The sequence below is a fragment of the Eurypyga helias genome, unplaced genomic scaffold (assembly GCF_000690775.1).
Source record: "Eurypyga helias isolate BGI_N326 unplaced genomic scaffold, ASM69077v1 scaffold16491, whole genome shotgun sequence".
NCBI lineage: Eukaryota > Metazoa > Chordata > Aves > Eurypygiformes > Eurypygidae > Eurypyga > Eurypyga helias.
The window spans coordinates 9,484-33,323 of NW_010230407.1; the positions used below are offsets into that span (position 1 = coordinate 9,484).

Below are 23,840 nucleotides of genomic sequence, written 5' to 3' on the forward strand. Positions count from 1 at the left end.
TTGTTCAATTTCTCTTAAATTGGAAATGTGACTTTTTCATGGCAAACTTTACCGTATACGGGGAAAATCAAGCCTGGGGTCTCAGTCCTTCCAAAACCGGCAGAACTGCAGCAGTTTGAGGGACTGCTGAAAACTTGTTGGTTACCATCACTCGTATACGTGTAGGGGGAAGTACCAGATTGTGCAAAGAAAGCCCCGCGGGTCACGGCTCAGGGTGGGTGGCCTTTGCCCTCTCCTGCCCAGCGTCCCTTCCCATATTTTCACGGAGCTGCATCTGTGCCGTAGGTTAGTTACTCATTTCTCTTGTGGAGGTTTTCTGTCCAAAGTGTACATTTTTATCTGGGCTCAGCCAAGGCATTGAGAAAGAGGGAAGGGAAATCCTGCTTATTAAAAGACTTTCATGTTCTCTCTCACCACAGTGGAATCTTGTATGTGACAACGACTGGAAGGGACCCCTGAGCACCTCCCTGTTCTTCGTGGGCGTCCTGCTTGGATCTTTCGTATCAGGACAGCTCTCAGACAAGTAAAGTATATACCCCAGAGCTTCTGGCTCGTTGTTTGATGCTGTGTTGTAAGCAGTTCTTGTATGTGAAATTTCCTTTCATCACAGCCTTCTGCAGCTACTAACATCTCTTTTGTTCTGTGACTGTCTAATCTGAATGTACAGAGTGTATAGAATAAATGTCCTGAAGTAGGACAGAATGTTACAAACATTATTAGTGAGTGTTATCTTTATCTGTTTATTTTTTCAGTGAAATCACTTCTGGACCAAAGTGTTTTTATGCCAGAAAACAGGTGGAGGAGTAAAGTTTCATATGGAAAAAATCAGATCAATGACTTTCTCTTCTAATTACTTTGGACTATGTTCAGAGAGCTCCCTGAGGCTTGTTTTCCTTTTCTTGAGGTCAAATTTAAAATTCTCTTTATAAAAACACACATAGCTTCTCTTCCTCGTCATCAAACACAGTGTCTAAGTCTAGTGACTTGTGTTTGTGGAAGCTGCAAAGCATGAATGCTGCTCAGCTGTACTTCAGAGAGGCGAGGCTTTCTTGTCTGGGGACTTTTTTTCCCTTTTTTTCTGTATTTCTAGTCCCAGAGTATGCTGGCTTTCTTACTTATCAGTACAAACATGAAAAAGTGGAAGACACCGTGATTTTTTTGGTGATGTTTACAGGTTATTGGGTTTGGGTTGGTGGTTTTTTGTTTGGTTTGTTTTTTAAAACTAAGTTTTTCAGATTATCTCCTTGAGATTTGCTCTGCTGTCTTCCTGATTCCTGGAGAATAATATGTGGTCTTCTAATTTGCTGTTTAACTTGCAGAGTTTCTGTTTCTTTCAAATGTAATCCCTGTGCCACAAATCTTGTAGCATCCATTCAGAGCCTTTGCATGGTTTCCTGCTCATCAAGTTGGACCAATCTTGAGCTTGGAGGCAGTGACTCTTGAAAATCAACCAGCTCTCCTGGACTTCCTCTGAGAGCCATATACCGTGGGATTTTTTTTCAAGCAGATCCCTGATCAGGCCAGTGTTTGCTGTCCCTGCGATCCTGCCTTCTGCCTTGTTCCTCTCCTGAGAATCCTGTGCTTTACCATTGCACAGCCAGCAGCCATGGCTGCCCCCAACCTTTATATCCCCAAAGTGTGCTCACTTGGTTGCAAGCATGAGGTCCAACAGAGTGACTTCCCTTGTTGGCTCCGCTCTCATCTGTTAGGAAGTTGTCATTAATCCACTTCAGAAAATCCCTGGGTCTTGTCCCTCCAGCAGGTATTGGAGTGCTTCAAGTCCCCCATGATGGCCAGTGCCTTTGAACACGAGACTTCATCTGGCTGGCTGAAGAAGGCCTCGTTTACTACACCCACAGCAGTGCCAGCGTCTGTCTGCCTGTTAATCCTGACCCACAGTCTGACCGCTGGCTCATCATCCCTCCCTGGGCAGAGCTCCATGCCTTCCAGCTGCTTTCAGGAGGGGGTATTTCCCTTCTTCAACGTGGGGAGTCTCGCACCACTTCATCCTGGCGCTGCCGCAGGGCTGGGGTGCTTCAATCACAAGAGCTCCCAGCCCCTCATCCGGGAATTTCCCCTCTACAACGTGGGTAGTCTCACACCACTTCATCCTGGTGCTGCTGCAGGGCTCGGGTGCTTCGATCACAAGAGCTCCCAGCCCCTCATCTGCTACAGGTCACCATGGAAGATGCTTGGTGTCCTAACCAGCAGGTGAGGCAGGAGCTGTTCTTCTGGTGCCAGAAGCCACAAGCTTCCCATCTTCACAATCCCAGGAGTCTCTGCCTGCAGCTCCTTCACATGGTGGTGCAGATCCTCACTAGCAGCAGTAGAGGAGGCCTTCGACACAGCCCATCCACTTATCTCATAGCCGCTGAGCTGCAGCCAGCTCCTGGTGAAGGCATGGAGTGCATCCAGCACCCCTGCAGAGATGGAGTTCTGCTGCTGCCGACTGTCTGTCTGGTACAAAACATCCTGCAGCGACCCTGAGCCCTGCCTAGGCCAGGCGTGACATCAAGGTTGACACAATATTTTGCATGTTCAAGGAGCGGCCTGTTCTTGATGTGCTGTGATCTACCTGAGGCTTGGGGCACCCAACTGTAGACCTCCTGCTCAAGTCCAGCTTTGGAGCCGGGTTGTGCAGACCTGCACTCGGCACATGTCCTGCCACCGGCAGCTAAGTCTGCGTGTGGTGTGGAGCTGCCCAGGCCAGGACATCGGCACTGACTCTTGTGGCAGCTTGATGGGTTGGGTTCAGTTTAATTTCTTTTCTTTTTTTTTAACACTTTGTTAATAGAATTTCTAGAATCCCTTAAATTGGTTCTTTTCTTTACCAAGTGGAATGAAGATTGCAGCACTTACTGATAAAGCTGAGTTTTACCTCTCTCAGAAGCGTTCCTTCTTTTTCTTTTGTTAACATGCTGGTCTGTGTCATGAACTACATGCTCCTTAGAGGAGAAGGAGCATGTAATACTCTTGCATTTTACATAATTTGCTCCGGATAATTTATTTCCCTGCTCATCCTGTCAGTAAGAAAGGAATAGTGTTCCAGCACATACTTACAGGCAACTTAACTAGCAGCCCTTGAAATATTATTTTCTCTTGCCCAGTGGATTTTTTCAGCATATTCACAATAGTTGTGCCCATGTCATCTTTCCTGAACCTCTGCTTTTGCAGATGTTTCGTATCTCCTTAAGTATGTTTGTGAGTAATCTTATTTTTCTGTTTCTGAAGATTTAATTTGTGCTGTTGTATAATCATCTTCTTTTTTCTTTGTTTGTTTTTTAATCCGTCCATGGAAGGTTTGGCAGGAAGAACGTGCTGTTTGCAACTCTGGCAATGCAGACTGGCTTCAGCTTCGTACAGGTCTTTTCTACCAGCTGGGAGATGTTTTCAGTGTTCTTTGTGCTGGTCGGCATGGGACAGATATCTAACTACGTGGCAGCGTTTGTTCTTGGTATGCAAGTCCTGCTGGGCACAGTATGCGGTCCTCAGTCTTGCGCTTTTCCTGCTCCTTTTCAGTACTGGCTTAGGGTTGATTTGTTTTGCCAAGCAACACTGTTAAGAGTGTCTCCTCACCACACATGGGTAACTCATGGTCTCCTTGGAAGTTTCTAGTGCATAGAAGTGCAGTCTGAATTAAATCTGTGGCTTACCGTCGTAAAAAGGAAAAAAAAACCCAATAAATTGATTATTAAAACCAAAACCTGTCTGCCAGTTTGAAAGATAAGACAGGTAAGACATGATTTTTTAGGGATTTGTGTTGTCCTTTTTGGGGTCTAAATGGCTATTTGATGTAAAAATGTGTAAAAGATTTAAAAAAATCAAGTAAGTGTTACAAAGTCTTCTTAAAGCAGCCTATAGTAAAAATTTAAATGGCATAATGATTCCTGCTTGGTGTATTGTTTAACTAAGACCGTGTTTGATCAGACGGGAACGTGAATTACCTTACAAATCTGAGATTTTAAAAAAACTAGGGTTCTCTATAATCAATATTATTTATAGTGGCCTGTCCAAAGTACCAGATGATGGCAAGAAATTCCTTTTGGGCCAAAGAAGAGCGGCACAGCTGTAAAAATAGCGTTTAGCTAACCTCACTGCAGACATCCTGCTGCAAATATCTGTAATCTTTGGTTTCTGTGGAAACAAGGAAGAGTATATGTGTTACAGCATCTCTTGATTTTTGGATCCCAAAGCATTTCCAAGGGAAGCATTGGCCCCTGTTACTGCATTAATTTCACTGTCAGCAGCCTGGCCATTGTTAGCAGCCCTTGATGTGTGTACGTAGCAGCCTTTGATGTGTGTACGCCAAAAGACTGCAAGATTTTTTTGCTAATAGTCCTTTAGAAGGGGATACAGGAAGGAGCCTAATTTAGGCATCTCTGGGTTATTCTCTCAAGAAGCTGGTCTCTTGCCATAAGCTGGAGAGGACCCTACAGAGACGAAGCTGAGGTTAAGTAAGGTCAGTGTTTTGTGGTATGTCAGGTGGTTTTAGCTCCTCACGTAAAATATGAGAAGATTCCAAGAAGATGGAATTTTAGAAGTTTTAGCTACTTCAAGCTACATAAATACTGTATGGCCCGGTTCTTCTCCTTTTATATTTACCTGGGGTGATGCAGGATCACTGCACAAAGCGGATCTGTGGTGTCTCTAACACTGGATGGCAGAGCGCAGTAGGTACCATTACCCAGCGTAGTGTGTTTCAAAGCCAATCCTTAGAGGTATTTGTAGTAAATTACTTGGTTGCTATGAAGTTAAAATACTAATCTTCACTCCGTTGTTTTGAACAGGCACAGAAATTCTTGGCAAATCAATTCGTGTGCTGTTCTGCACGCTGGGCGTTTGCATATTTTATGCATTTGGCTACATGTTGCTGCCGCTGTTTGCTTACTTCATCAGAGACTGGCGGATGCTGCTGCTGGCGCTCACTTTACCTGGGCTGCTCTGCATCCCGCTGTGGTGGTGAGTATAACTCATTGAAAAGACTTCAGTCTTTAGGAGGTCTTAAAAATCTGCAGATTTTTAAGATCCAGACTCCAAGCCAACTAAAGAAATTCAGGAATGAAGAATGAGTGTTGTGTCCTTTACTCTTCTCAGTCGTTTAGCTGCGCGACTGTAGCTGTGTGGGTGACCTGGCTCATGCCTGAAAACCCTTTTCCTCGTTTTCTGTAGGCTTCTGTAAGATTAAGTGTTGCCCATGAGAAGAAAGAAAACCCAAAAAACCAGTAAAACTCGTGCTTATGCGCCAGCTGAAAACAATGAGCTTTTCAGAGCAGGCCTGAACGAGAACCCAGTTGTTCTGGGAAGCTGGGTGATGCTAGGGTGACATGGAAGCGACAGGCTACGAAACAATACTTTGGCATCTGTGAGACTTCTGTGTTTTCTTACGGACTTAATGAAAACTTTTAGGTAGCCTGTAAAGTTTAAATAGTCCACACGGGGGCGGTGTTTCTTCAGTTACACTGGCATTTATGTTTGTGATTCCATCGTTTCCTTCAAAGTTGAATGACCCATCCCTGGAAGTGTCCAAGGCCAGGCCGGATGAGGCTTGGAGCAACCTGGTCTAGTGGAAGGTGTCCCTGCCCATGGCAGGGGGTGGGACTGGGTGGGCTTTAAGGTCCCTTCCATCTCAAACCGCTCTGGGATTCAATGACTGGCAAATTCTACTTTGACTTGCCTTTATATGCCAGTATTTACAGTTACTGATTTTATGTGGGTTATTCTCTAAGTATATGTCTCTAAGTGTACAGCATGCTGCTTGTGTAATCACATTTCTGAACTTCTTTCATTAAGCTATTTTCCCATACTTGGAAGGTTTTGATTACTACTTTTTCTGAGTCATTGTTGATTTCTTTAGTACTTTGAAATCCATAAACGCTTTTCAGTCTGTGCTTGTTCAGTATGCTAGTCTGCTCTTGTAAATCTGATTTCTGTTGTCATTGCTCTAATTTCTACAAGATGTGGCAAGTTTTGAGATCTTCATGCCTGGAACAATGTGTGGGTGCTTGCCAGCAGTGCTTTCTGTGGAAATGCAGGCTTGTTCCTCTAAACCTTTTCTGCAGGGTCATTCCGGAATCTCCACGGTGGCTGATCTCCCAGGGACGATTTCAAGAGGCAGAAGACATTATCCGAAAGGCTGCAAAAACTAATGGCATTACAGCCCCAGATGTAATACTTGACCCTAGTGAGGTAAGATTTGTTTAGCAGTCTGGTTGTTTGGTGGACCTATTAATGACCCTGTAAAGGGATTCATTTCCAGCCGTATGAGTCGTGGTACGCTTGCAGTGTATTGCATACTTTTCAAATGGGTAAAAGGTCATCCTTTTCCTGAAAAGCAGAATATCCTGTCCGTGCTTCGTTAAGATTTGCAAAACCCTTGGGAATGCCGAAACATCTTGTTGATCCAGTTTACAGCCACCTTCTTCCTTTTAAACTCTAGGTTTTGGGGGCAGGTGATGAATTGGAGGTACCTATTGCCTTGTGATCTGAATACTTGTGCTGAACAGACGTTATGCTTGTACAGTCTAATATGGTTCTGTAAGAGTTGGAACATAGGATTAATCCTGGGCAGTGAAAGGAACGTCATTCCAGCTCAATTCCATATTTAATTCCAGTTTTTACTCTGTGTTAAGGAGAGCAAAACTTGAGCTCCTCTTGGGTGGACCAGCTAGCAGTATCTTTCCTTCTCCATCTGTTTCTTCCAGCATGTTCTTGTTTCCTCTAGGTATTCCCCCTTGTCTGAGCTCTTGGTGACCTTAAGGTGTGGAAGCAGTTCCACACTCATTCAAACCCAACCTCCAAAAGTCAGACAGGCAAACTGTTTGCATAATCCAGAAGAACAGGCACCTCTCTAGGAAGATCTGTAGAGTCTGGCCAGTCACCCGATTGTGTTCTGGTGGACAGTTGACATTGTCTTGTCATTTATGTGAAAATCCCTGTAAACCCACTTGCTTGACAGGGGCTCTATGCTTTCTCAGGAAATAGAAACTGTTTAACTGTGTTTGTGTTTGCTGTTGAGATTGAAGCAGCTTCCCTTGGGTCAAAGTTAGCTGAGGTGCGAACCAACGTGTTGGTCCAGACTTACTTGCAGATAGTAAGACAGACATCCTGGTCTTGTGAGAATGCCGGGAAAACCCAGACCTTCTTATGAATGTGTCGTGGTTTAACCCCAGACAGCAACTAAGCACTCCCCAGCCACTCGCTTAGCTCCCACCTCCCCCGCGGGGGGGAGAATTGGAGGCAGAGCCAAGGAAGCTTGTGGGCTGAGATAAGAACAATTTAATAACTGAATATAAATTAAATAAAAGAATTATACTAATAATACTAACAATGCTACCACTACTACTATGTAATGGAAATAATGGAAAATTAGACAAATGATGCAACTTCTCACCAGCGGGTCCCGAGTAGTGAGAGCCACAGGGAGGTGGCACAAGAGCCAGAGTGAGCCCCATGAGTGAGAGCATGAAAGAAAGCAAACCAATGCAGCCCCCTGGCCTACCCCCAACTTACCTACTGAGCATGGTGTTTTGTGGCATGAAATGCCCCTTTGGTCAGTTTGAGTCAGCTGTCGGGACTCTGTCCCCTCCCAGCTTTTGTAGCAAAAAAGTTGGGAATGCAGGGGCAGTATCAGCAACTGAAAAAGTCCTTGAATTTGTTCAAACACTCCTCAGCAACAACTAAAAGCAACGGTGCTATCAGTGCTCTTCTCAGCACGAAGCCAAAACACAGCCTCTGTGAAGAAAATTAACTGTCCTGATTAAAACCTGCACCGACAGGAGGATTTTCATTAGAACGTGCTTTTTTCCTTTCCTTCCCCCCCTCCCTTCCTTCTCATGCTATGGACATGAAAACTCACCCAGCACTGCAGCAGGAGAATGGAAAATAAGTTCTGGCTCCAACATCTGCTTAAGGTCGCTGTCCCTGGGATCTTCTGTCTCCTATTCCTAGAAATACTGATCTGTTTGCCGTCTCTGAATGGAGCTGGATTAGGAAGCAGCAGGGGCAGGAGGGGAAATGCTGACTTCTGCAGCAGGGTGGGCTGGAGTATGGTGCTTATTTACAGATAAATCACTGCATATCAGCTTTTGGAAACTCAGATTCACATTCTGACAGGCACAGGAAAATGAGCTCGATGAACAGGCGCTGTTCATGCAGAACTCCTGTCCATCTTTTTTCTTTTTTAAAGTAAAAGCGATGCTGTGACCAAAAAATCCGTGCTAAACTTCTCTTCATTGCTAGTCTGTTTATGCTTGCTCTTGTGTCTACTTTCTGCAGAGCTGTAAGGCAGAAGGCTCGCGGCCTCTCTTGAGTTTTTAGGATGCGTGTTTACACTGCAGAGGGGTTCTAGGGGATCCAGCTGGCCCTTAGCCCTTGTGCAGTTGGAACATGAGTTCTGGATGGAGAAGCAGCCCAGGCTGGTGTTGGAGTGGCAGCTGGAGCGTAGCACCTGCAACATGTAACCTCCAGAGATTTCAAAAACGGTTAGGATCCAGGAGGTGACTAGTCACAAACAAGCTGCAGAGCACAAGTAGGGCCTGGTTATCTCACATGAGGGGGACAGAAATGTTTGGATGATAAGTTTCATTTCAAATCATCACGCTGCCCTCCCTGTCCTTCTCATAGCATCTTGTTCTAGCCTGTCCTGGTAAGGATTATGTTGTCTGCTTATCCAGCTCTTAAGGCAGGGTCCTTTTTGCTCATCAACTGTGACTCTAATCGTTTCTGGTTTTGTTTTGTGGTTTGTTTGTTTTTAATCCTTTTCTTGTTTCCTGTTTGCTGGTTTCTTGGCAACAGATAGTAGCAAAACTGGAGAGTACTTAGGAAAGATCATGTGATTTAGGAGAAAGGGCTGTGAGCTGTGAAGCTGACTGCAGTTTGTGTTGGCTTCAGGCAGAGTGAAAGCTGTCAAATGTGAAGAACTCTTCGACTTTTGTAGAAAATTAAGATTTCTGAAAGCAAACACACTGGATTGGATGTGCAGGAGCAGCAGAACTCTGTTTTATCCTCCAGGTCTTCGGAACAAAACACCACTCAGAATTTCCACCTGACTGCAGGACTTCCATAAATTTCATGTCCCCATTAGCTCAGATACAGTTGAGGCACTGAGGAGATAATGTATGTTTTGAGTTGAGAGATAAGAGGTAAAGGCCCCAAATCAGTGTCCAGCAACTGGCTTGCCAAAAGAAACACCACTAAGTGAATAGGGACGAGAGGTGGTTGAGGAATTGAGTTAAGCAGATGGTTTCTTTTGTCTCTGTTGGTGCCGTGTGTCCTGCAATGCATCCTACTACTTCTGCTGGACCTGCCTGGTTTAGGAAAAAAAACAGGATGGAGGATGGTATGTTAGACCAGGTGGAAAGAGTTCAGAAAAGTTTATAGTAGTGAGTAATTGCACTGTTTTGAAGCTACAGTCATAGTTTACTTTGATAACTGTGTGCACGTACCATGAAGAAGTACAGAGCCAACAAAAGGCATTCAGTCTTTAAACATATTAAAGTTTAACCTGACATTCTCAGGTCTTGCTGACTTACAAAGACTACTTCCTTCCTTGATACTTTATACAGATTGTTGTGGTTGTACATAACAGAGGTCTGTCAGGCAAGAGTGATTCTTCTAGTTGTGGGAAGAGAAGTCCTCACTTACATATTTGAGGTATCTTGGCAACATACAATTAAAAAAATATCAGAATTTAAAATATTTCAGTATTTTTTCATTCGATGGTTTTGGGCTGCTAAGGTGGATGCTTGTTTCTTGGTTAGATTCCTAACTGTTGATAGAGTCACAGATTCAGATAGATATAAAATGTCCTAACAGAAAAAGGTACCTCTGTGGAAGACGGTAAGATCAAAATCTTGTTAATGGTCTTACCGTAAGACTGTTAAAAATACCATTAAATTGGTGATTACATAGCATGTGATCAGTCCTGAACACATACCATCTTTTGCAATAACAAAAATACGACGTACCTAGAAAACTCTGGTTCTTCAGCCGTATCGTGTTGCTTTATTGGAACTGACAGTTGTGGTCAGTGGAACTTGCCCTCTTAAATCACCTTTTGCATATTTCGAAAAATCTGTGCCTTGTTACTCCTTGTTGGGGGTCTGAGTTGAAGTCCTAAATTAAAAAATCTTCCGTTTTTTACAATCTTGCTAATCTCAAAACCTGTTCATGGTTGTGGTTCATGGATAAATATCTTTGCATTGTTAATGTGGAAGTGGTTTTATTTTGAAGAGCTCAAAAGTTTCATGGGGAAAGGAGAAGTTTGTTGTCAATTTTGCTTTTATTCTTAGATGAACTCAAAACCAGGCCAGATAACGATGGGGACTCTTCAGCTCATCTGCCAGCTTGTCTCAGTTTAAATACATTACCGTTAGGTCCCGCATGAGGAGTCATTTACTAAATCTGTCCTGCTGCAGCTTAATCTTGTTATTTCTTGCCTTGTCTGCAATGGACATAGAGGACAATTTATTACTTCTTTTGGCTGGTCTTTGAAGACCATTCTTCAACTTTTAAGATGCCCTTGGTCTTCTGGCCCTTAAGCTAAACAAACCCTCTGCTTTCAAAGATCACATTTTTCAAATGTCTCATCATCCTTGTTGCTCTCTTCTTGACTGGGTGCAGTTGATTTGCATGATGACAGGGCAGTGCTCAAGACTGGATGCAAGAACCCTGCCAGCAGTAACATATAAATCGTGAATTAATGCTGTTGCTTTAAAGTTCAAGTATAAAAGTAACAAAAAGCAGTTGGTTTGTGAGGCCTCAGGCAGAGGACATGATTACTCTTTTCAGCCTAAATTTTAAGTGACTTTAAATTGGGGCGGAGCAACTGCTTTCACAGGTACTTGGCTCTTACGGCTTACTTAGAAGTGAGGCGCCAGTTTCAGCTCTGTAGCATGTCAAAGTACTGATGTGTAAGTTGGGAGGGGACTTATTTTCACAGTAATTCTACTTGCAGGAAGTTAGTGTTCCCGTGGCTTCTTTTTTTTTTTTTTCTTTCTTTGTTTTCCAGCTGCAAGATTTGAATTCCCAGAAGCAACAGACCTACACCATCTTGGATCTAATGAAAACCCGAAATATCCTCACTATCACAATTATGTCAGTGATTCTTTGGTAAGCAAGTGTGGTTCAGGAGTATGTAAGCACAAAAGCAGCAAAATAATGAAAAACTGCTTTGAACACTCAGGTATCCTGAAGAGAGGACAGAAACAGCTCAAAGGCTGACAGCTTGCTGGCTGAAACAGCAAAGTTCTGGTTATGTAGGTTCTTCATTTCAGTAACAGTCTAGAAACACATCTGGCTTGTTATTTCTTTCTGAAATAACAGATGCAGTCAGGCATATCCCGAACTGAGCAAGAATTAGATCAGCTGGCGGTGATGCGTGGGAATCCTGCCTGATACTGGGCCTTGGGGAATGCTCTTCGGACTGTAACAAAGTCTGTAAGAGGAATGAGTCATGCCCTGTCCCCCAGTCAGAGATCTACTGCCCAGTGGTCTGAAGACAGCATGTCTGACTTAGGGGAGAAGCCTTCTCCTCTGTATTGTCTCTCAAAGGGATAAATCAGCCTTTGAAGTTCTAACAGGAGATTTCCCTAGGCTTTCCTGCTAGCTGTTCTGGCCTACCTGCCATCTTCAGCTTGGTTTTGCCCTACCTGAAGCCATACTTTATGCTCAATTTGATTAAAAGTTTGGTTTTTTCCTTGACTGGAAATCTCAGTGAAGCTGAAGTTGCCCAGAAGAGAGAAAATGGAGAGTGTGACTTACAGTCTGCCAGAGTTATAAAAGTGAGGTTTAATTAGTGCCTGTACCTGCAGTCTCCTAACCAAGAAGGTCCCTCTAGTTCCTTGGAGATAACTAAGTCTACTTGCTGCCTTTTCGAACCACGTTCTGTGCTTTAGTGAAGCAAATTCTTGGAGTTCAACCTCCCGAGCTGCCAGTGCGTACAAGCTGATGTGGTTTTTTTGGGTCAAAGGATGACTTGGCTAATGTTTAAGCCAGATTCCCTTGCCAAGCACAGTGCTGCATACACACTGAGAAAGGAACTTAAAGAGAAAACAGCTCAAAAAAGAAAAATTATGTTGATTCTTTGCAGAAATGGCCGTGCAGTTTCATGGAAAACACCACATAGCTCCTTTTGAGAAGAATAGCTGTAATTGGCCAGGCACACATGGCAGCAGGGGGGTTTCCCTCAGCTGTGTGGCGCTGTACCTTCCCACCTACACCAGGCAACTGTTGTAAGCATTGGTCTGTGAAGGCTTTTCCCATGTGAAGTGAGGAGGAGAAAGAGCTCATCTTCTGTCAGTGATCCACTTGGTGCTGTGCAGTGATTTTTACTCCTGGTTCCGTTATAAATGCTGAAGGAGATGAGGTGCTGAGCGCTCTGTGCCTCAGCGTTGCACCTGAACATCCTGATCCAGTGCCCGTGATTTACCACGTGTTGGTGAAACATAACCTTCTCTTCCCAGCATCTCCCAAGACACAACAGGATTTGTCTCCAAGGCCAGTTGTGTGTTTCCCTTGATCACGTGGAAGCCAGCTCTCATCTGGCAGTGACACGGTTAAGATGGCAGTGTTCCCGGCCACCAAGCTCTGACCTGCTACACTGACCAGCCCGGGCACTGAGCCATGCAAACATGACTTGGATGCTGCCCAGCTCGCTTGGGGCATGGCAGGAGAAAATCCCAGATTGTTTGGGTCTGCCAGGATACCATACTCTTCCTCTCTGACTTTATACACAAAGCATGAAGGGTAATGACCCAGGAACAGTGTTTTCCACCCAGAGCTGCCTGGTAAACGTACAGAAAAGCTACTGTAGGCCTCAGCAGCAGCAAAATTCAGTAGTCCAGACTTTAAGGGTACGGCTGTAACTACTGGTAATAGGAAGATCTGGGTTACTGCATTGTGAATGATCACCACTTACCACCCAGGGTCACCTGGAATATGAAGAGTTAATCATGAATACATGAGAAGCAGGCAGCCCCTCTCCCTCAGCGTGACTAGCAGAGGCAAATGAGATGTCTAAAAGTGAGACATAACCAGAGCTTCCTGCAAGGTCTGAGTGAGAGCGGGATGGACGCTTGCAAAGCTGTGCGATGACAACAGGGAAGAAGTGTGACCACTGCAGCTGCAGGAGCATCCAGCACTGGAGGGCTCATAGGCCTGTGCCTCAGCAAGGCCAGCAACAGCTCTGGAGTTACTGAACTGTGTTAATGCTGAACAGGATATTGATTTTTTTTTTTAAATATATATATATCATTCCTTGAGTTCAGGAGCAACTCAAAAGATAAAATGTGTCAGCAGTGTGTGATTGTTATTTTGCTGTTTCTGAAATCAGCACTTAAGATGCTTCAGAAGTGAAGGAATCTGGTAGATGCTGAATTTGCCTTACTTAGTGAAGTTCTGATTTCTTTGCCTAACTGAGACATAAAGAGATTCATGGCAGCCTCGGGAAGAAGAGAAATTTGTCTGATCCTGTTATTCTGCTTATTTCAGGATGATCATCTCTGTTGGTTATTTTGGACTTTCTCTCGACACACCTAACTTGCATGGAGATGTCTATGTGAACTGCTTCCTCTCGGCAGTGATTGAAGTTCCAGCCTACATTATTTCCTGGCTGCTGCTTCGAAATCTCCCTCGACGGTATTCAATGGCTGCTGCGTTATTCTTGGGAGGCTGTGTTCTTCTCTTCATTCAGCTGGTGCCTTCACGTATGGAACCGTTAGTTGATCTCAAATACGTATGATAGGTGAAGTGCAGTACCGTGCGCGGGGCGGGTGTGGTGGAAAAGTGTCCTAAGGGGACTCAATACAGATATTCGTTCCCTGGGTTTGCCCCCCCTTCCTTGGTTCTCAGTGCTGCTGCACAGGGAGCTCACACAATATGTCCGTTCAGATACATTTTTAAAGGTGGATCTTTGGCTTTGTGGTCTGTTGGGATCAGCTCTGTAGTCCGGTTTTGCCTCAGTGTACATTCCTGGCAAGGTCCAAGTGTAAAACCAGGACTAGACCAACCAGACTCTGGTAAGTGGAGGTTGCCAAGAGGCTGCAGAACTTATTTCCCAAACAGCTGTGAATGACTGTCTCTCATTGGCTTGTTTAAACAGTTATGTTCGAGGGAGTCATCGTGGAAGCATTTTTGATAAGCAAAAATGCTTGTACTGAACCAGTGTTGATAGTTACAATCCTGTTTGGCAACTGGAAAGGAGGACAAAATCACATGGATTGGGTATCAAACTAACACATATCTTTAGGCCAGTTAGATAAAGAGGGTGATGGACCTTTACTGGTAATAATGTTGAATGTGATGGGGGGGTGTTGTTGCTTAGCACTTGTTTACATATCAAAAAAATAAACAAAAGAGAATGCACGAGAAGTGCCTCACTTATTTTAAACAGGTGAGGCACATGTGGCATTCTTTCTCCAGTCCTTTGAGTCAATTGGACCCTGATAGGATCTGCTTTGATTTTTCAAATCGAACTGTCCCAGCTAAAGTCATCCCAGCTTCCTACAATTACTGACCCGTAGCTAGGAATGTTAATGAGAAACCAGAGCAGGAAACCAAAAATAACTTGTCTCAAATGTTTAACTTTGTTCCCTTCATTAAAAAGAGCTCTGTGGCGTGTTTGCAACAGCAGAGATCTGGCCTCTGAAGTCTGAGAGCACCTCTCTAGTTCTTGCTCTGTTCTTCCTTTCTGCTTGGCCAGAAGCCCCATGCTTAAGAGGAAATGAAAATGTTGAGTCCTAGTAATTTAATAAAAAAATTAAAAAATGTTGCCCATGCTTCTAGACACGCACAGGGGAAGAAAAAAGGACACAGATGCTGGAATCAATTAGGCAGGAGTTACACAATGGAATTAGGAGATACCAGAGCTTAGGAGAGCCAGAGCTCTATTGAAGTCCTTACCGCATCTTGATTTCAGATATTCGTGCGCTCTCTATTCTACTGGTGATGTTAGGGAAATTTGGGATCACGTCTGCCTTTTCCATGGTTTATGTTTACACGGCTGAGCTCTACCCAACAGTAGTGAGAAACATGGGAGTTGGAGCAAGTTCCATGGCCTCCAGGCTGGGCAGCATCCTCTCGCCTTACTTCGTTTACCTCGGTAAGTCGATTAGTCTGCGTGGGGGGACGTGTGGGCGGGTGGAAGGTGTTTTACCCAGATCAGTGTCCTGCCTCTGCGGGTTTTTGGGCTGTGTTGCAGGTCCAGGTGTCTTGTGGAAGTGCAGGTAAAAACGGGGTCTCAGCACCACTGAGGAATGGTCATAACGTAGAGACTGTGTTTTGTGCCCTGTTGAAGAGATGCCCCGAAGACAGTCTTACCTAAAGCCACATGTGTACCAACACAGGCTCTGAACGCCAGACTGTGAGGGGGCTTGGTTGGTTGGTTCTTACTGAAAGCAGAAATCGTGCACGGATAGAGCCCTGCACCGAGATGCAGACGTTATTGGAGACTTAGACGTGATGCCAGCTGGTTTGTGTGTGTTCTGCTAGGTGCCTATGATCGGTTCCTGCCTTACATCCTGATGGGGAGCCTGACTGTGCTGTCAGGAATTCTGACATTATTTCTGCCAGAAAGCTACGGAATGCCTCTTCCAGACACAATTGAGCAAATGCTGTTGGTGAAAGGGTAAGTGTCACCTTCGGATGTTAACCCATCTCTTCTCTGCTCTGAGGAGTGGACTTGCCTAGGTACTGTCAGAGGGAGGGGCGGGTTTCAGTGATGTGGTTAGTGCTTTGTTGGAGATCAAAGCTTGACTGGAATCCTGGTCCCTCATCCCAGGTGTGGATGTTCAGACGCATATCTCTGCTCCAAATATATAATTTTTTAGAATCATAGAATCCCAGAACGGTTTGGGCTGAAGGGACCTTCAAGCCCCCCCAGTCCCACCCCCTGCCATGGGCAGGGACACCTTCCACTAGACCAGGTTGCTCCAAGCCTCATCCAGCCTGGCCTTGGACACTTCCAGGGATGGGGCATCCACAGCTTCTCTGGGCAACCTGTTCCAGTGCCTCCCTAACTCTCTCCGGGAAGAAGTTCTTCCTGATACCTAATCTCAGTCTCCCTCTTTCAGTTTAAACCCGTTATCCCTTGTCCTGTCACTCCCTGTAAACAGTGCCCCTCCAGCATGCATGAGGAATGCATTTATAGTGTATTGCTTTATAAAGGTGTAGGGCCGCTTTGTGGGTTTTAATCTATTTTTCTAGGTTCTGAAAGTCACAGAAGTACAGGTGAAGGGCTGAACTCTGCCAGTTTTGTTCAACTGACCAAAAAAGGCATCGAGAATGTTTGGCTTTTTGCCACGGCTCTAACTGAAGCTGGCTCATGAGCATATACCTGGTGTAAGAAAGGGATCTGTCCAACTGAGTTCACCAGGATCCTAAAATTAGGAGTCTGTAATGTGAAATAGGGCTCAGGATAGCAAAGATTTTTCTTCTTCTTCTGTTCTCTCATCTATTTTTTTAAGTTATTTTCTTTTTTATTTTCTTTTTTTTCCCCCCAGATTAGAATACCGGCCTGCCTCTAGTAGCACAAGGGATTCCAAGGAGGAAGAAGAAAATCCAGAGATTTTTAAAAGCACAGCTTTTTGATGGAACTCCTGTGTACTTCCTGGTGGACTGAAAGTGAAATGGACTTTCCTTCAAAATTCATTCTAGAAAGGGCTAGTGGCAACACTTCGTTTCCTGTAATTTTAACCTTATTTATTAATTTAAACACTGCGTTCCGTGCGTTCTCTTTTTATATGAACAGAAATACTGCGTAGCCAATGAGATTTTCCAGCCACAGTTGTTTTAATGCAGTAGCACGTGGAACAGGGTCTGATCAATCCTTTGTAACTTTAGGTGTATAGTTCAGCTGAAAGATACTTGAAGATGAGTTCGAGGACTGGCAGGGTACCTGGATTCCTCAGGGAACCTTTGCCAGAGCACATCAAGAAGTGAAAATTGCCAGAAAAAGCTGCTAATTAGTCTTGATTCCTTGACTTCTGTCTCTGGACAGGAACTTATTTATTAGAGTGAAGGTTACGAGAACATGCCTCTCTCCGATCTCACTCAGATGGCTTTGCACGTGCTGAATTTGCTACCCAGTTCAGAAAGATGCAAAGATAGATTTTGGGGAATTAATTCTAACTTGATCTGTTTCAACTCAACGTAGATGGAAGGGGTTGTCTTGCACAAACTATTTGTAGCACTGTCGTTTTGCTCGCAAAATTCACTTGATTCCAATGCTGGTTTTCAGCTGTACCTGGACGGTGAAGTTGTTTACATCTGTCCCTGGATGCGGCCTGCTTCCAGGCCGTTATTTATTTGAAGTGATGCAAAAGGTTTCATCTGTGGTGGTGGGGGGGAGCGGTGTTTGGTTGGCGTTTTCCTCCCTCTTGACGTGTGGTGGAAGTTTTTTGTCTAAATTGTTTTACCGTCGTCTGTGCAGTTTGGATGACGGAAACGATCCTCCGGTATTCGTCGCGTGCTTTCCACGCACGTGCACAATCTCTGTATTTACAGACGAATTTTTGTGTTCCCCTGTGCCACTGCAGTGACCTCATGGTGGAACGTCCTGAGAACAAAACTCAGAATGTGTTTCTGCCCCGCTGGTTCTCGGTTCTCAAGTGCCAACTGTACGATTGCCGCTGAGGTCTGTTGTTTCGCTTCACTCCTGTAATCAGTGAATTGTTTCCAAATCGTTTAAAAACTAAAACCAAAAAAATCTTGAGACTCTGCCAAGAAATTGTTCCTTGGGTCCTGGAAGCACCCTTGGCATTACCTGTGTTTCTTTATAGACAGCATATATGTACGCCCCGTCTTGTTTGTGCTGTTCTGGTTGTACTTTAAATGCGAGCGGTGAGAGATTTCTCTCTCGTGGCACTTGTTTGTGTTTTGTTCTGTCTTGCAGAGACTTAATAAACAGAACCTAAACCTTTGTAGCTGTTAGGGGCCTTACTCTGCTGCGGCAGCTGGTCGTGGAAGGGTTGCATTTTCCTGCTGTTCTTAAATACGTAGGTGGTGCCGGCTGATTCCAGTCTCCCCATTAACCAGAACCTAGATTCTGCCCTTGGTAAGCGGCTCGGGTAGCCAGACTGATGTGTGCACTCCAGACTGCTCGTCGGAGAAACGAGAAAGGGGAGGACCCTGCGTAGACCGCAAGGTTGTGTTTTGTTTAAACTCTTCCTAGAAGTGTCTTGAGCTGTAGGGTTTGCTCTGCTTTCCCTGCACTTTCTCACCTACTGGTTTACTATTTTAATTCCTGGGTGGTACCGGGTCAGAGAACAATTCCAAGGAACAGTTTTGTCGTGCTGTCAGCTCTTCTGAGGAGAGAAATCTGAACATTTAATCATAGAATCCTGGAATGGTTTTGAGTTGGACCTTAAAGGTCATCCAGTTCCAACCCCCCTGCCACGGGCAGAGACACCTTCCACTAGCCCAGGTTGCTCCAAGCCTCATCCAGCCTGGCTCTGGACACTTCCAGGGATGGGGCATCCGCAGCTTCTCTTGGCAGGTTCAGTGTCCCTCCTGTTTAATAGGTTGACAGGCCCTTGGCAGGCGGGTTTAAAATGCAGTGTGTGATTTGAAGCTAGTGCAAAACCTGCGAATCCGGGTTTTGCAAGCCTCCCTGCACATCATACAACATCCTTGACATGAGCAAATACATGCCAGGAGAGCGCACGGAACAGCCAGTCTCCCCTGCCCAGAAGGCGTGATACACCTTGCCGGGTTTGTTGTAATGAAATACTCATTGCAAACATAAGAGCAGGTCCTAAAACTACGTACAGATATTTTTCTTTGTAAACCTTGTTTCTAGGAACTGGGACATCTAGAAGCAGCTTCTCTTCTGGGTCTTGCAGAAGAATTATCTGATAAACGCAGGAATCTGAGGCAAAACACGTTGAGCTGCAATTTCCTTGTAATGAATTTGCCAGTGTAAACAACCATGTCTCATCAGTCCCTTCCTGTAAAATGTTTTAGAAAATATCCTGACACGTGAGAGATGTGTTTGCCTGATAGTAGGGAAATTCCTGTCCTAAGCTGCAGGGCCTGTTCGATGTCTGCTCAAGCTGTGCTTCCATGTCCCCGCCTTTATCCAGGTATGTGCCTGGACAGTGAGACTTTTGTACTTGAATATTTAAATATTCTTACGTTTGCTAAGGCTGGGGATTTTTGGGGTGGAGGCTGTTGTTTGAGGGGTTTTGGTTTTTTTTTTTTTAATCTAGACTAACTGGGAATTTCCTGGTCCAAAACACAATGGTGATCTATTTGTGTCCAAAACCCCACGTTTTTTTCCCACGCTTATCTTTTTGGAAGCAGAAAGCGTGAGTCAGAAAGGCAGAATGTGGTCAGTACAGCATGCTGCATTATTCTGTTTACCTTTTCACCCTACTCTTCTCAAGTTTATCTCGAAAACAAGGAGCAGGTGGGCAGAGTCCAGCTCATGGGTATTTCCAAAAGAAATCGTGTGCATTGTTCACTAGCAGCAGAGACTTTGTGCTTGGGAATCTTCACCAAGGAAAACAGCTTATGGCCTCGAGTTGGAAACTAGGATCCCTTCCTTTCCTGCTCCTTGACTCCTTTCATCACCTTGGGCACGTCACAAAATCCCGTGACTTCCTTTGCTTGCAGCGGCGATACCGGTCACTCAGAAGGTACCGTAACTTCAGTGAGGTCTGTGCTCCGCAGCCGGTTTGTTAGATGCTCAGTGTGACTCTCCTGACGTGGATGTCCTGCTCACAGGAGGGCTGTCCAGTATTGCATCTTTCAGGAGCTCTGGATTTTAAGAGGTGTGAACACCTCCTCCCTGTCCCCGAGTTTCTGTGTGGGAGAAGAGAGCACAGGGACACAGTGCGTTGCCCAGGGAGGTCAAGCCAGGAATGGATTTTGGCTGCTTAATCGCATCCTCTGAATGGCACAACCCCTTCACAGTTCTACACGCCACTGCCTGCGAGTTACTCCTGAACCCCCTCACGGTGCGCCGAGCTGCGGCGTACAATGTAGTTCTTTTCATTTTGAGAGACGGTGATGCCAATACCATACCATGGATCTCACGGAATTTGGGATTAACGTGTGTTACACCCACCTCTTTTACAGCCGGTTCTGTTTCGGACCCTCACCCAGCGGGGCTCCTCTTTTTGATGCTCCCCAGGGGCCCCAGCACATCAGCACGTGAGGAAACAGGTGGGACCGCCTCTGCAAATAAATGTGCCTTTCAGTACCTGTAGAACAGAACCTTAACCCTGGCAGTTGTAAAGGGTTTTCTTAAAGCATCGCATCAGCTCCGGCACCGTAATGCCTGGCTTACAAACGCCTGGCGGGGCACTTCAGACCAGAAATGGCCACAGCCTTGTAGATAGAAAGATACAGACGTTTCTTTTAAGAATGTAAATATTCCCAGCTGTAACTAAATTGATTGTCATCCTAGTTTTTTATAGAAAAATGCTTGTTATTTGTAAAATTCAGAATAAAATCACGTGGAATTGTCTTTAAAATGAAATATTCTCATGATTTTTTTACATCTTCATGTTGTGTTTTGTATAATAGAGCTACTTCATTTTCTTTGTGATCTTGCAGGCTTTACCTTGATGAATCTCGTGTTACATATAATGACTTTTTGCCCTAACCGTTTTTTTTACTAATGAAGCAGAGAGGTGCGCTGCCTAACGGGAGCACTGGCTGCGGCTGCTGTCTGTGGAAGAGGGAAAGGGGAGGTGGGTGCTGGGGCAGCAGATGGGAGCACTCAGCTCTCCCTGCCCAGCGTGGCCTGATGAAAGGTGGGTCCCGCCCTCGTGGCACCTTTCCCAAGTGTCAGCAGCAGAGAACCAGTAATTCAACATCTGTTTGAAAATGGCAGGTGGTTGAAGAATGGCAAAGGAGTTCCTCTGAGGTGCTACTTCAGTGTTTGTAGCAGAGCTGTGGGGGAATCTTCCCCTGGCCTGCGATACCGAGCTGTGCAAACATCACTGGGCTGCTGCTCTGGGGGTTTTATGGGGCTCCCCCACCCGTGCTACATCAGCCCTGTGCTTGTGGGTAAGCAGAAGTACCACCAGCTGAGTTTGGTACACTAGAAGGTCAAGGACACAGTTTAGGGACCCTGCCTACCATTGCCTGGGGTTTTCCCCTCAATAATTAGCATTTGACCCATCTGTATGTGGTGCACACAGGTCTGGTTTATCTGTAAAAACCTCTGCACATCTCGTGAGGAAACAGCTCCTCTGAGTTGGGTCCAACCTCCATGAACTGTTTTTAAAACCTGGGCCACTTGTATTCTTGTAAGGTAGTTTCTTACTTCCTTTTAAATACCCCCAAGGAGGTATGAAGATGAGATAATGGGGCAGCAGGGATTTACTGAAGATGTTTGCAGAGCTAAATACTCGGCTGTCCACAAATAAACCCCTGCTGCCAGTAGCCTGAATTGCTGATTTTAATCCTGTGGGGAGGAGTGGAGTTGAGGCCAGGGAGAAGCAGCCCTTGGAGGTTGGCTGGAGAGCTGCTTCCCGCATGGCTCTCAAGGAAGCTACCCTTGTCCAAAAGGATGACGGAAGCTGGGGAGTGAGGGCAGGCATTCCTCCTGGATGTGGTGTTTGCCCTGGCCAGCCCAGGGGACGAGATTCCCCCTGGGGTCAGCGTGTGAAAGCTTGGCTGTGGGCTGGTTTGGTGGCTATCTACTTTAAAACAAGCAGCAGTGCAGAAATCTTGGGATGTGAGCAGAAATGGATAAGTTTAAGACAACGCTCCAATGTCATAGAAGAGATCTGACTTCTGTTTCAGAGGGGCCACAAGCATCTCTGTGTGACGAGATGCCCATTGAGGGCATGGTCGTGGCTCTGAGTGTCTTTGTGAGGCAGAGCGCTGTCCTGAGTAGCCGTGGTAGCAGAGGGCACAGCATGCTTTGCTCTCGTGGATTTGCAGAAGTCCACAACTGCGACTCACGTAATGCAGGACTCCGGGTTTTTGAGATGTTTATCACTACGTCCTGAAAACACACACTTTCCTGCTTCCATCAAAGTGATTCTTCTTAAGTTCCCCATTTTCCCCTTCAATTCTGTCACCGATAAAAGTTAAAACAGTCTTGCAGAGATGCAGAAATCGGAGCTGTGCCTCAGGTGCCACCAGGAGATGTTTTGGGAGCCAGGCTCTGCAAAGCACAAGTGCCAGGACTGAGCCCAGCCCCGAGGTGAGCACCTCCCGGTGTGGCAGAGGCGATCAGCACCCCAATGGCTGACCCATTCCCATGACCCACATTTCAAAAGGGATTTAAATAACCCAAGTTTTACATTAGGTCTCCCCAGTAGCAAGAACTCAGGTAGCACATCACCTTTGCAGCAGTGCCTTGATTCCCAGATCACTTGAGCACATCTTGGAACCCTGTGTAGTTCCTGGGATTCTGTACCAGGGCCGGGAGCTGTTTCCTTGGCAAGTTCCTCCCATTTCATAGAATCCCGGAATGGTTTGGGCTGAAGGGACCTTAAAGCCCCCTCAGTCCCACCCCCTGCCATGGGCAGGGACACCTTCCACTAGACCAGGTTGCTCCAAGCCTCATCCAGCCTGGTCAAAGCTTCACCCAGCCTGGATGGATTTCCTACAGCTCACTTTTTCCACCTGCAAAATACAAGGATCATGATTCTGCAAGTCTATAAAACATTAGAGGAGAGAAAGGTTTTGTGTCTTAACTAAATACCAACCTGCTTCCTTTCTTTAACCAGGTTGGGACAGATTTTATAAATACATCCCAGAATCAATTTGAAACGCTGTTAGTTTGAGGTGTCGTCGTTCCACAGCCGCTCTGATCCCTCTTGCGCTGTTTGTACGCTGGATCCTCTCGTACAAGGGGTTCCTGCGTACGTCCAAGTGGTGACAATCCTGTGGGCCCCGAGGGTGCACATCAGCCCGGCCGGGGAGCTGCCAGCCCACCCACCCGGCGTCCAAGGCTGAGCCTTCCCCTTCCTTGCAAAAACATCTACGCCAAACAAACCCTGTTAAAACCAAAACCCCCGGTGCCTCCAGCAGCCCGTGCGCTGGGGTCTCTCCTAAGTTTGGAGTCACTCTGCGAGCGGCATTCCGCAGATCCCTGTGCGGAGAGGAGCATTTCTGAGAAGAGGGGATAAAAACCCCAAACGGAGACTGCGCTCTGCTGCGCCGGCGCGGTTCCTGGGGATGGATATCCATCGCTGCAGGGAGCCAGCTGTGACCCCTGGAGCTAGCAGACCTTGCCTCCATCGCCTCTGCTGACCACCAGCCAGGATGCCCGCTGCCAGCTCCTGCATTCGCTTTGCTTCGAGGCAAGGTAAATGAGAGCGATCAGCAGGCAATGCCCAAGAACACCAGGTAACTGCTAAAATTCCTGAAGAAAATAGCTTTCAAGCGTGCAGCTGTTAGGGATTCCCGGGATCTGCAGCCTTCCTCCTGGAGCGGGGCGGCTGCGGAGGAGGCCTGAAGCAGAACGGCTGAGGAGGTTCGTCCTGCTAAATGCTGGGGAAAGCCCAGGCTCTTCTCCCTGGGCTGTGTCGGAATGGGAAAGCTCCTTCTCTGTCGGCTCCCTGTGGGAAGTGAGGCTTCTCCAGGCACCTGAATTGTGACTGTCTGGAGGGTTCTTTGACCCTGGGGTGACCCGAGTTATTTCCTTTTGATGTATTCATTAATTGTCCTTACCCATCGGAAATCTCACAGCCCCGAGAGCTTTTTTTCCAGGGTACCAGGGTTCATGTAATTCCTGCTTAGGGTGCGGAGAGGCGTTGGCTGAAGGGTCTCTCCTCCGTTACGGGATTCTACATCCCCATCACCCCCACTTCAGGTCCCAAACGGTGGATCACCCGGCGGGGACCAGCTCTGTCCCACCCACCGCACTCCGGTCGCTTTGG

General features: G+C 46.0%; 1 protein-coding gene across 1 annotated transcript; it reads left to right on the plus strand.

Annotated features, from left to right (window-relative positions):
- Window positions 1-349: 349 nt before the first annotated feature.
- Window positions 350-16,751, plus strand: LOC104504137 (solute carrier family 22 member 5-like; the record flags this gene model as incomplete). The annotated part of the gene is made up of 9 exons (XM_010160737.1): window positions 350-523; window positions 3,300-3,454; window positions 4,788-4,959; window positions 6,060-6,186; window positions 11,009-11,109; window positions 13,489-13,703; window positions 14,915-15,097; window positions 15,487-15,622; window positions 16,497-16,751. Coding segments are annotated over 9 exons (1,351 nt in total), but the record flags the coding sequence as incomplete, so codon positions are not given.
- Window positions 16,752-23,840: the final 7,089 nt, after the last annotated feature.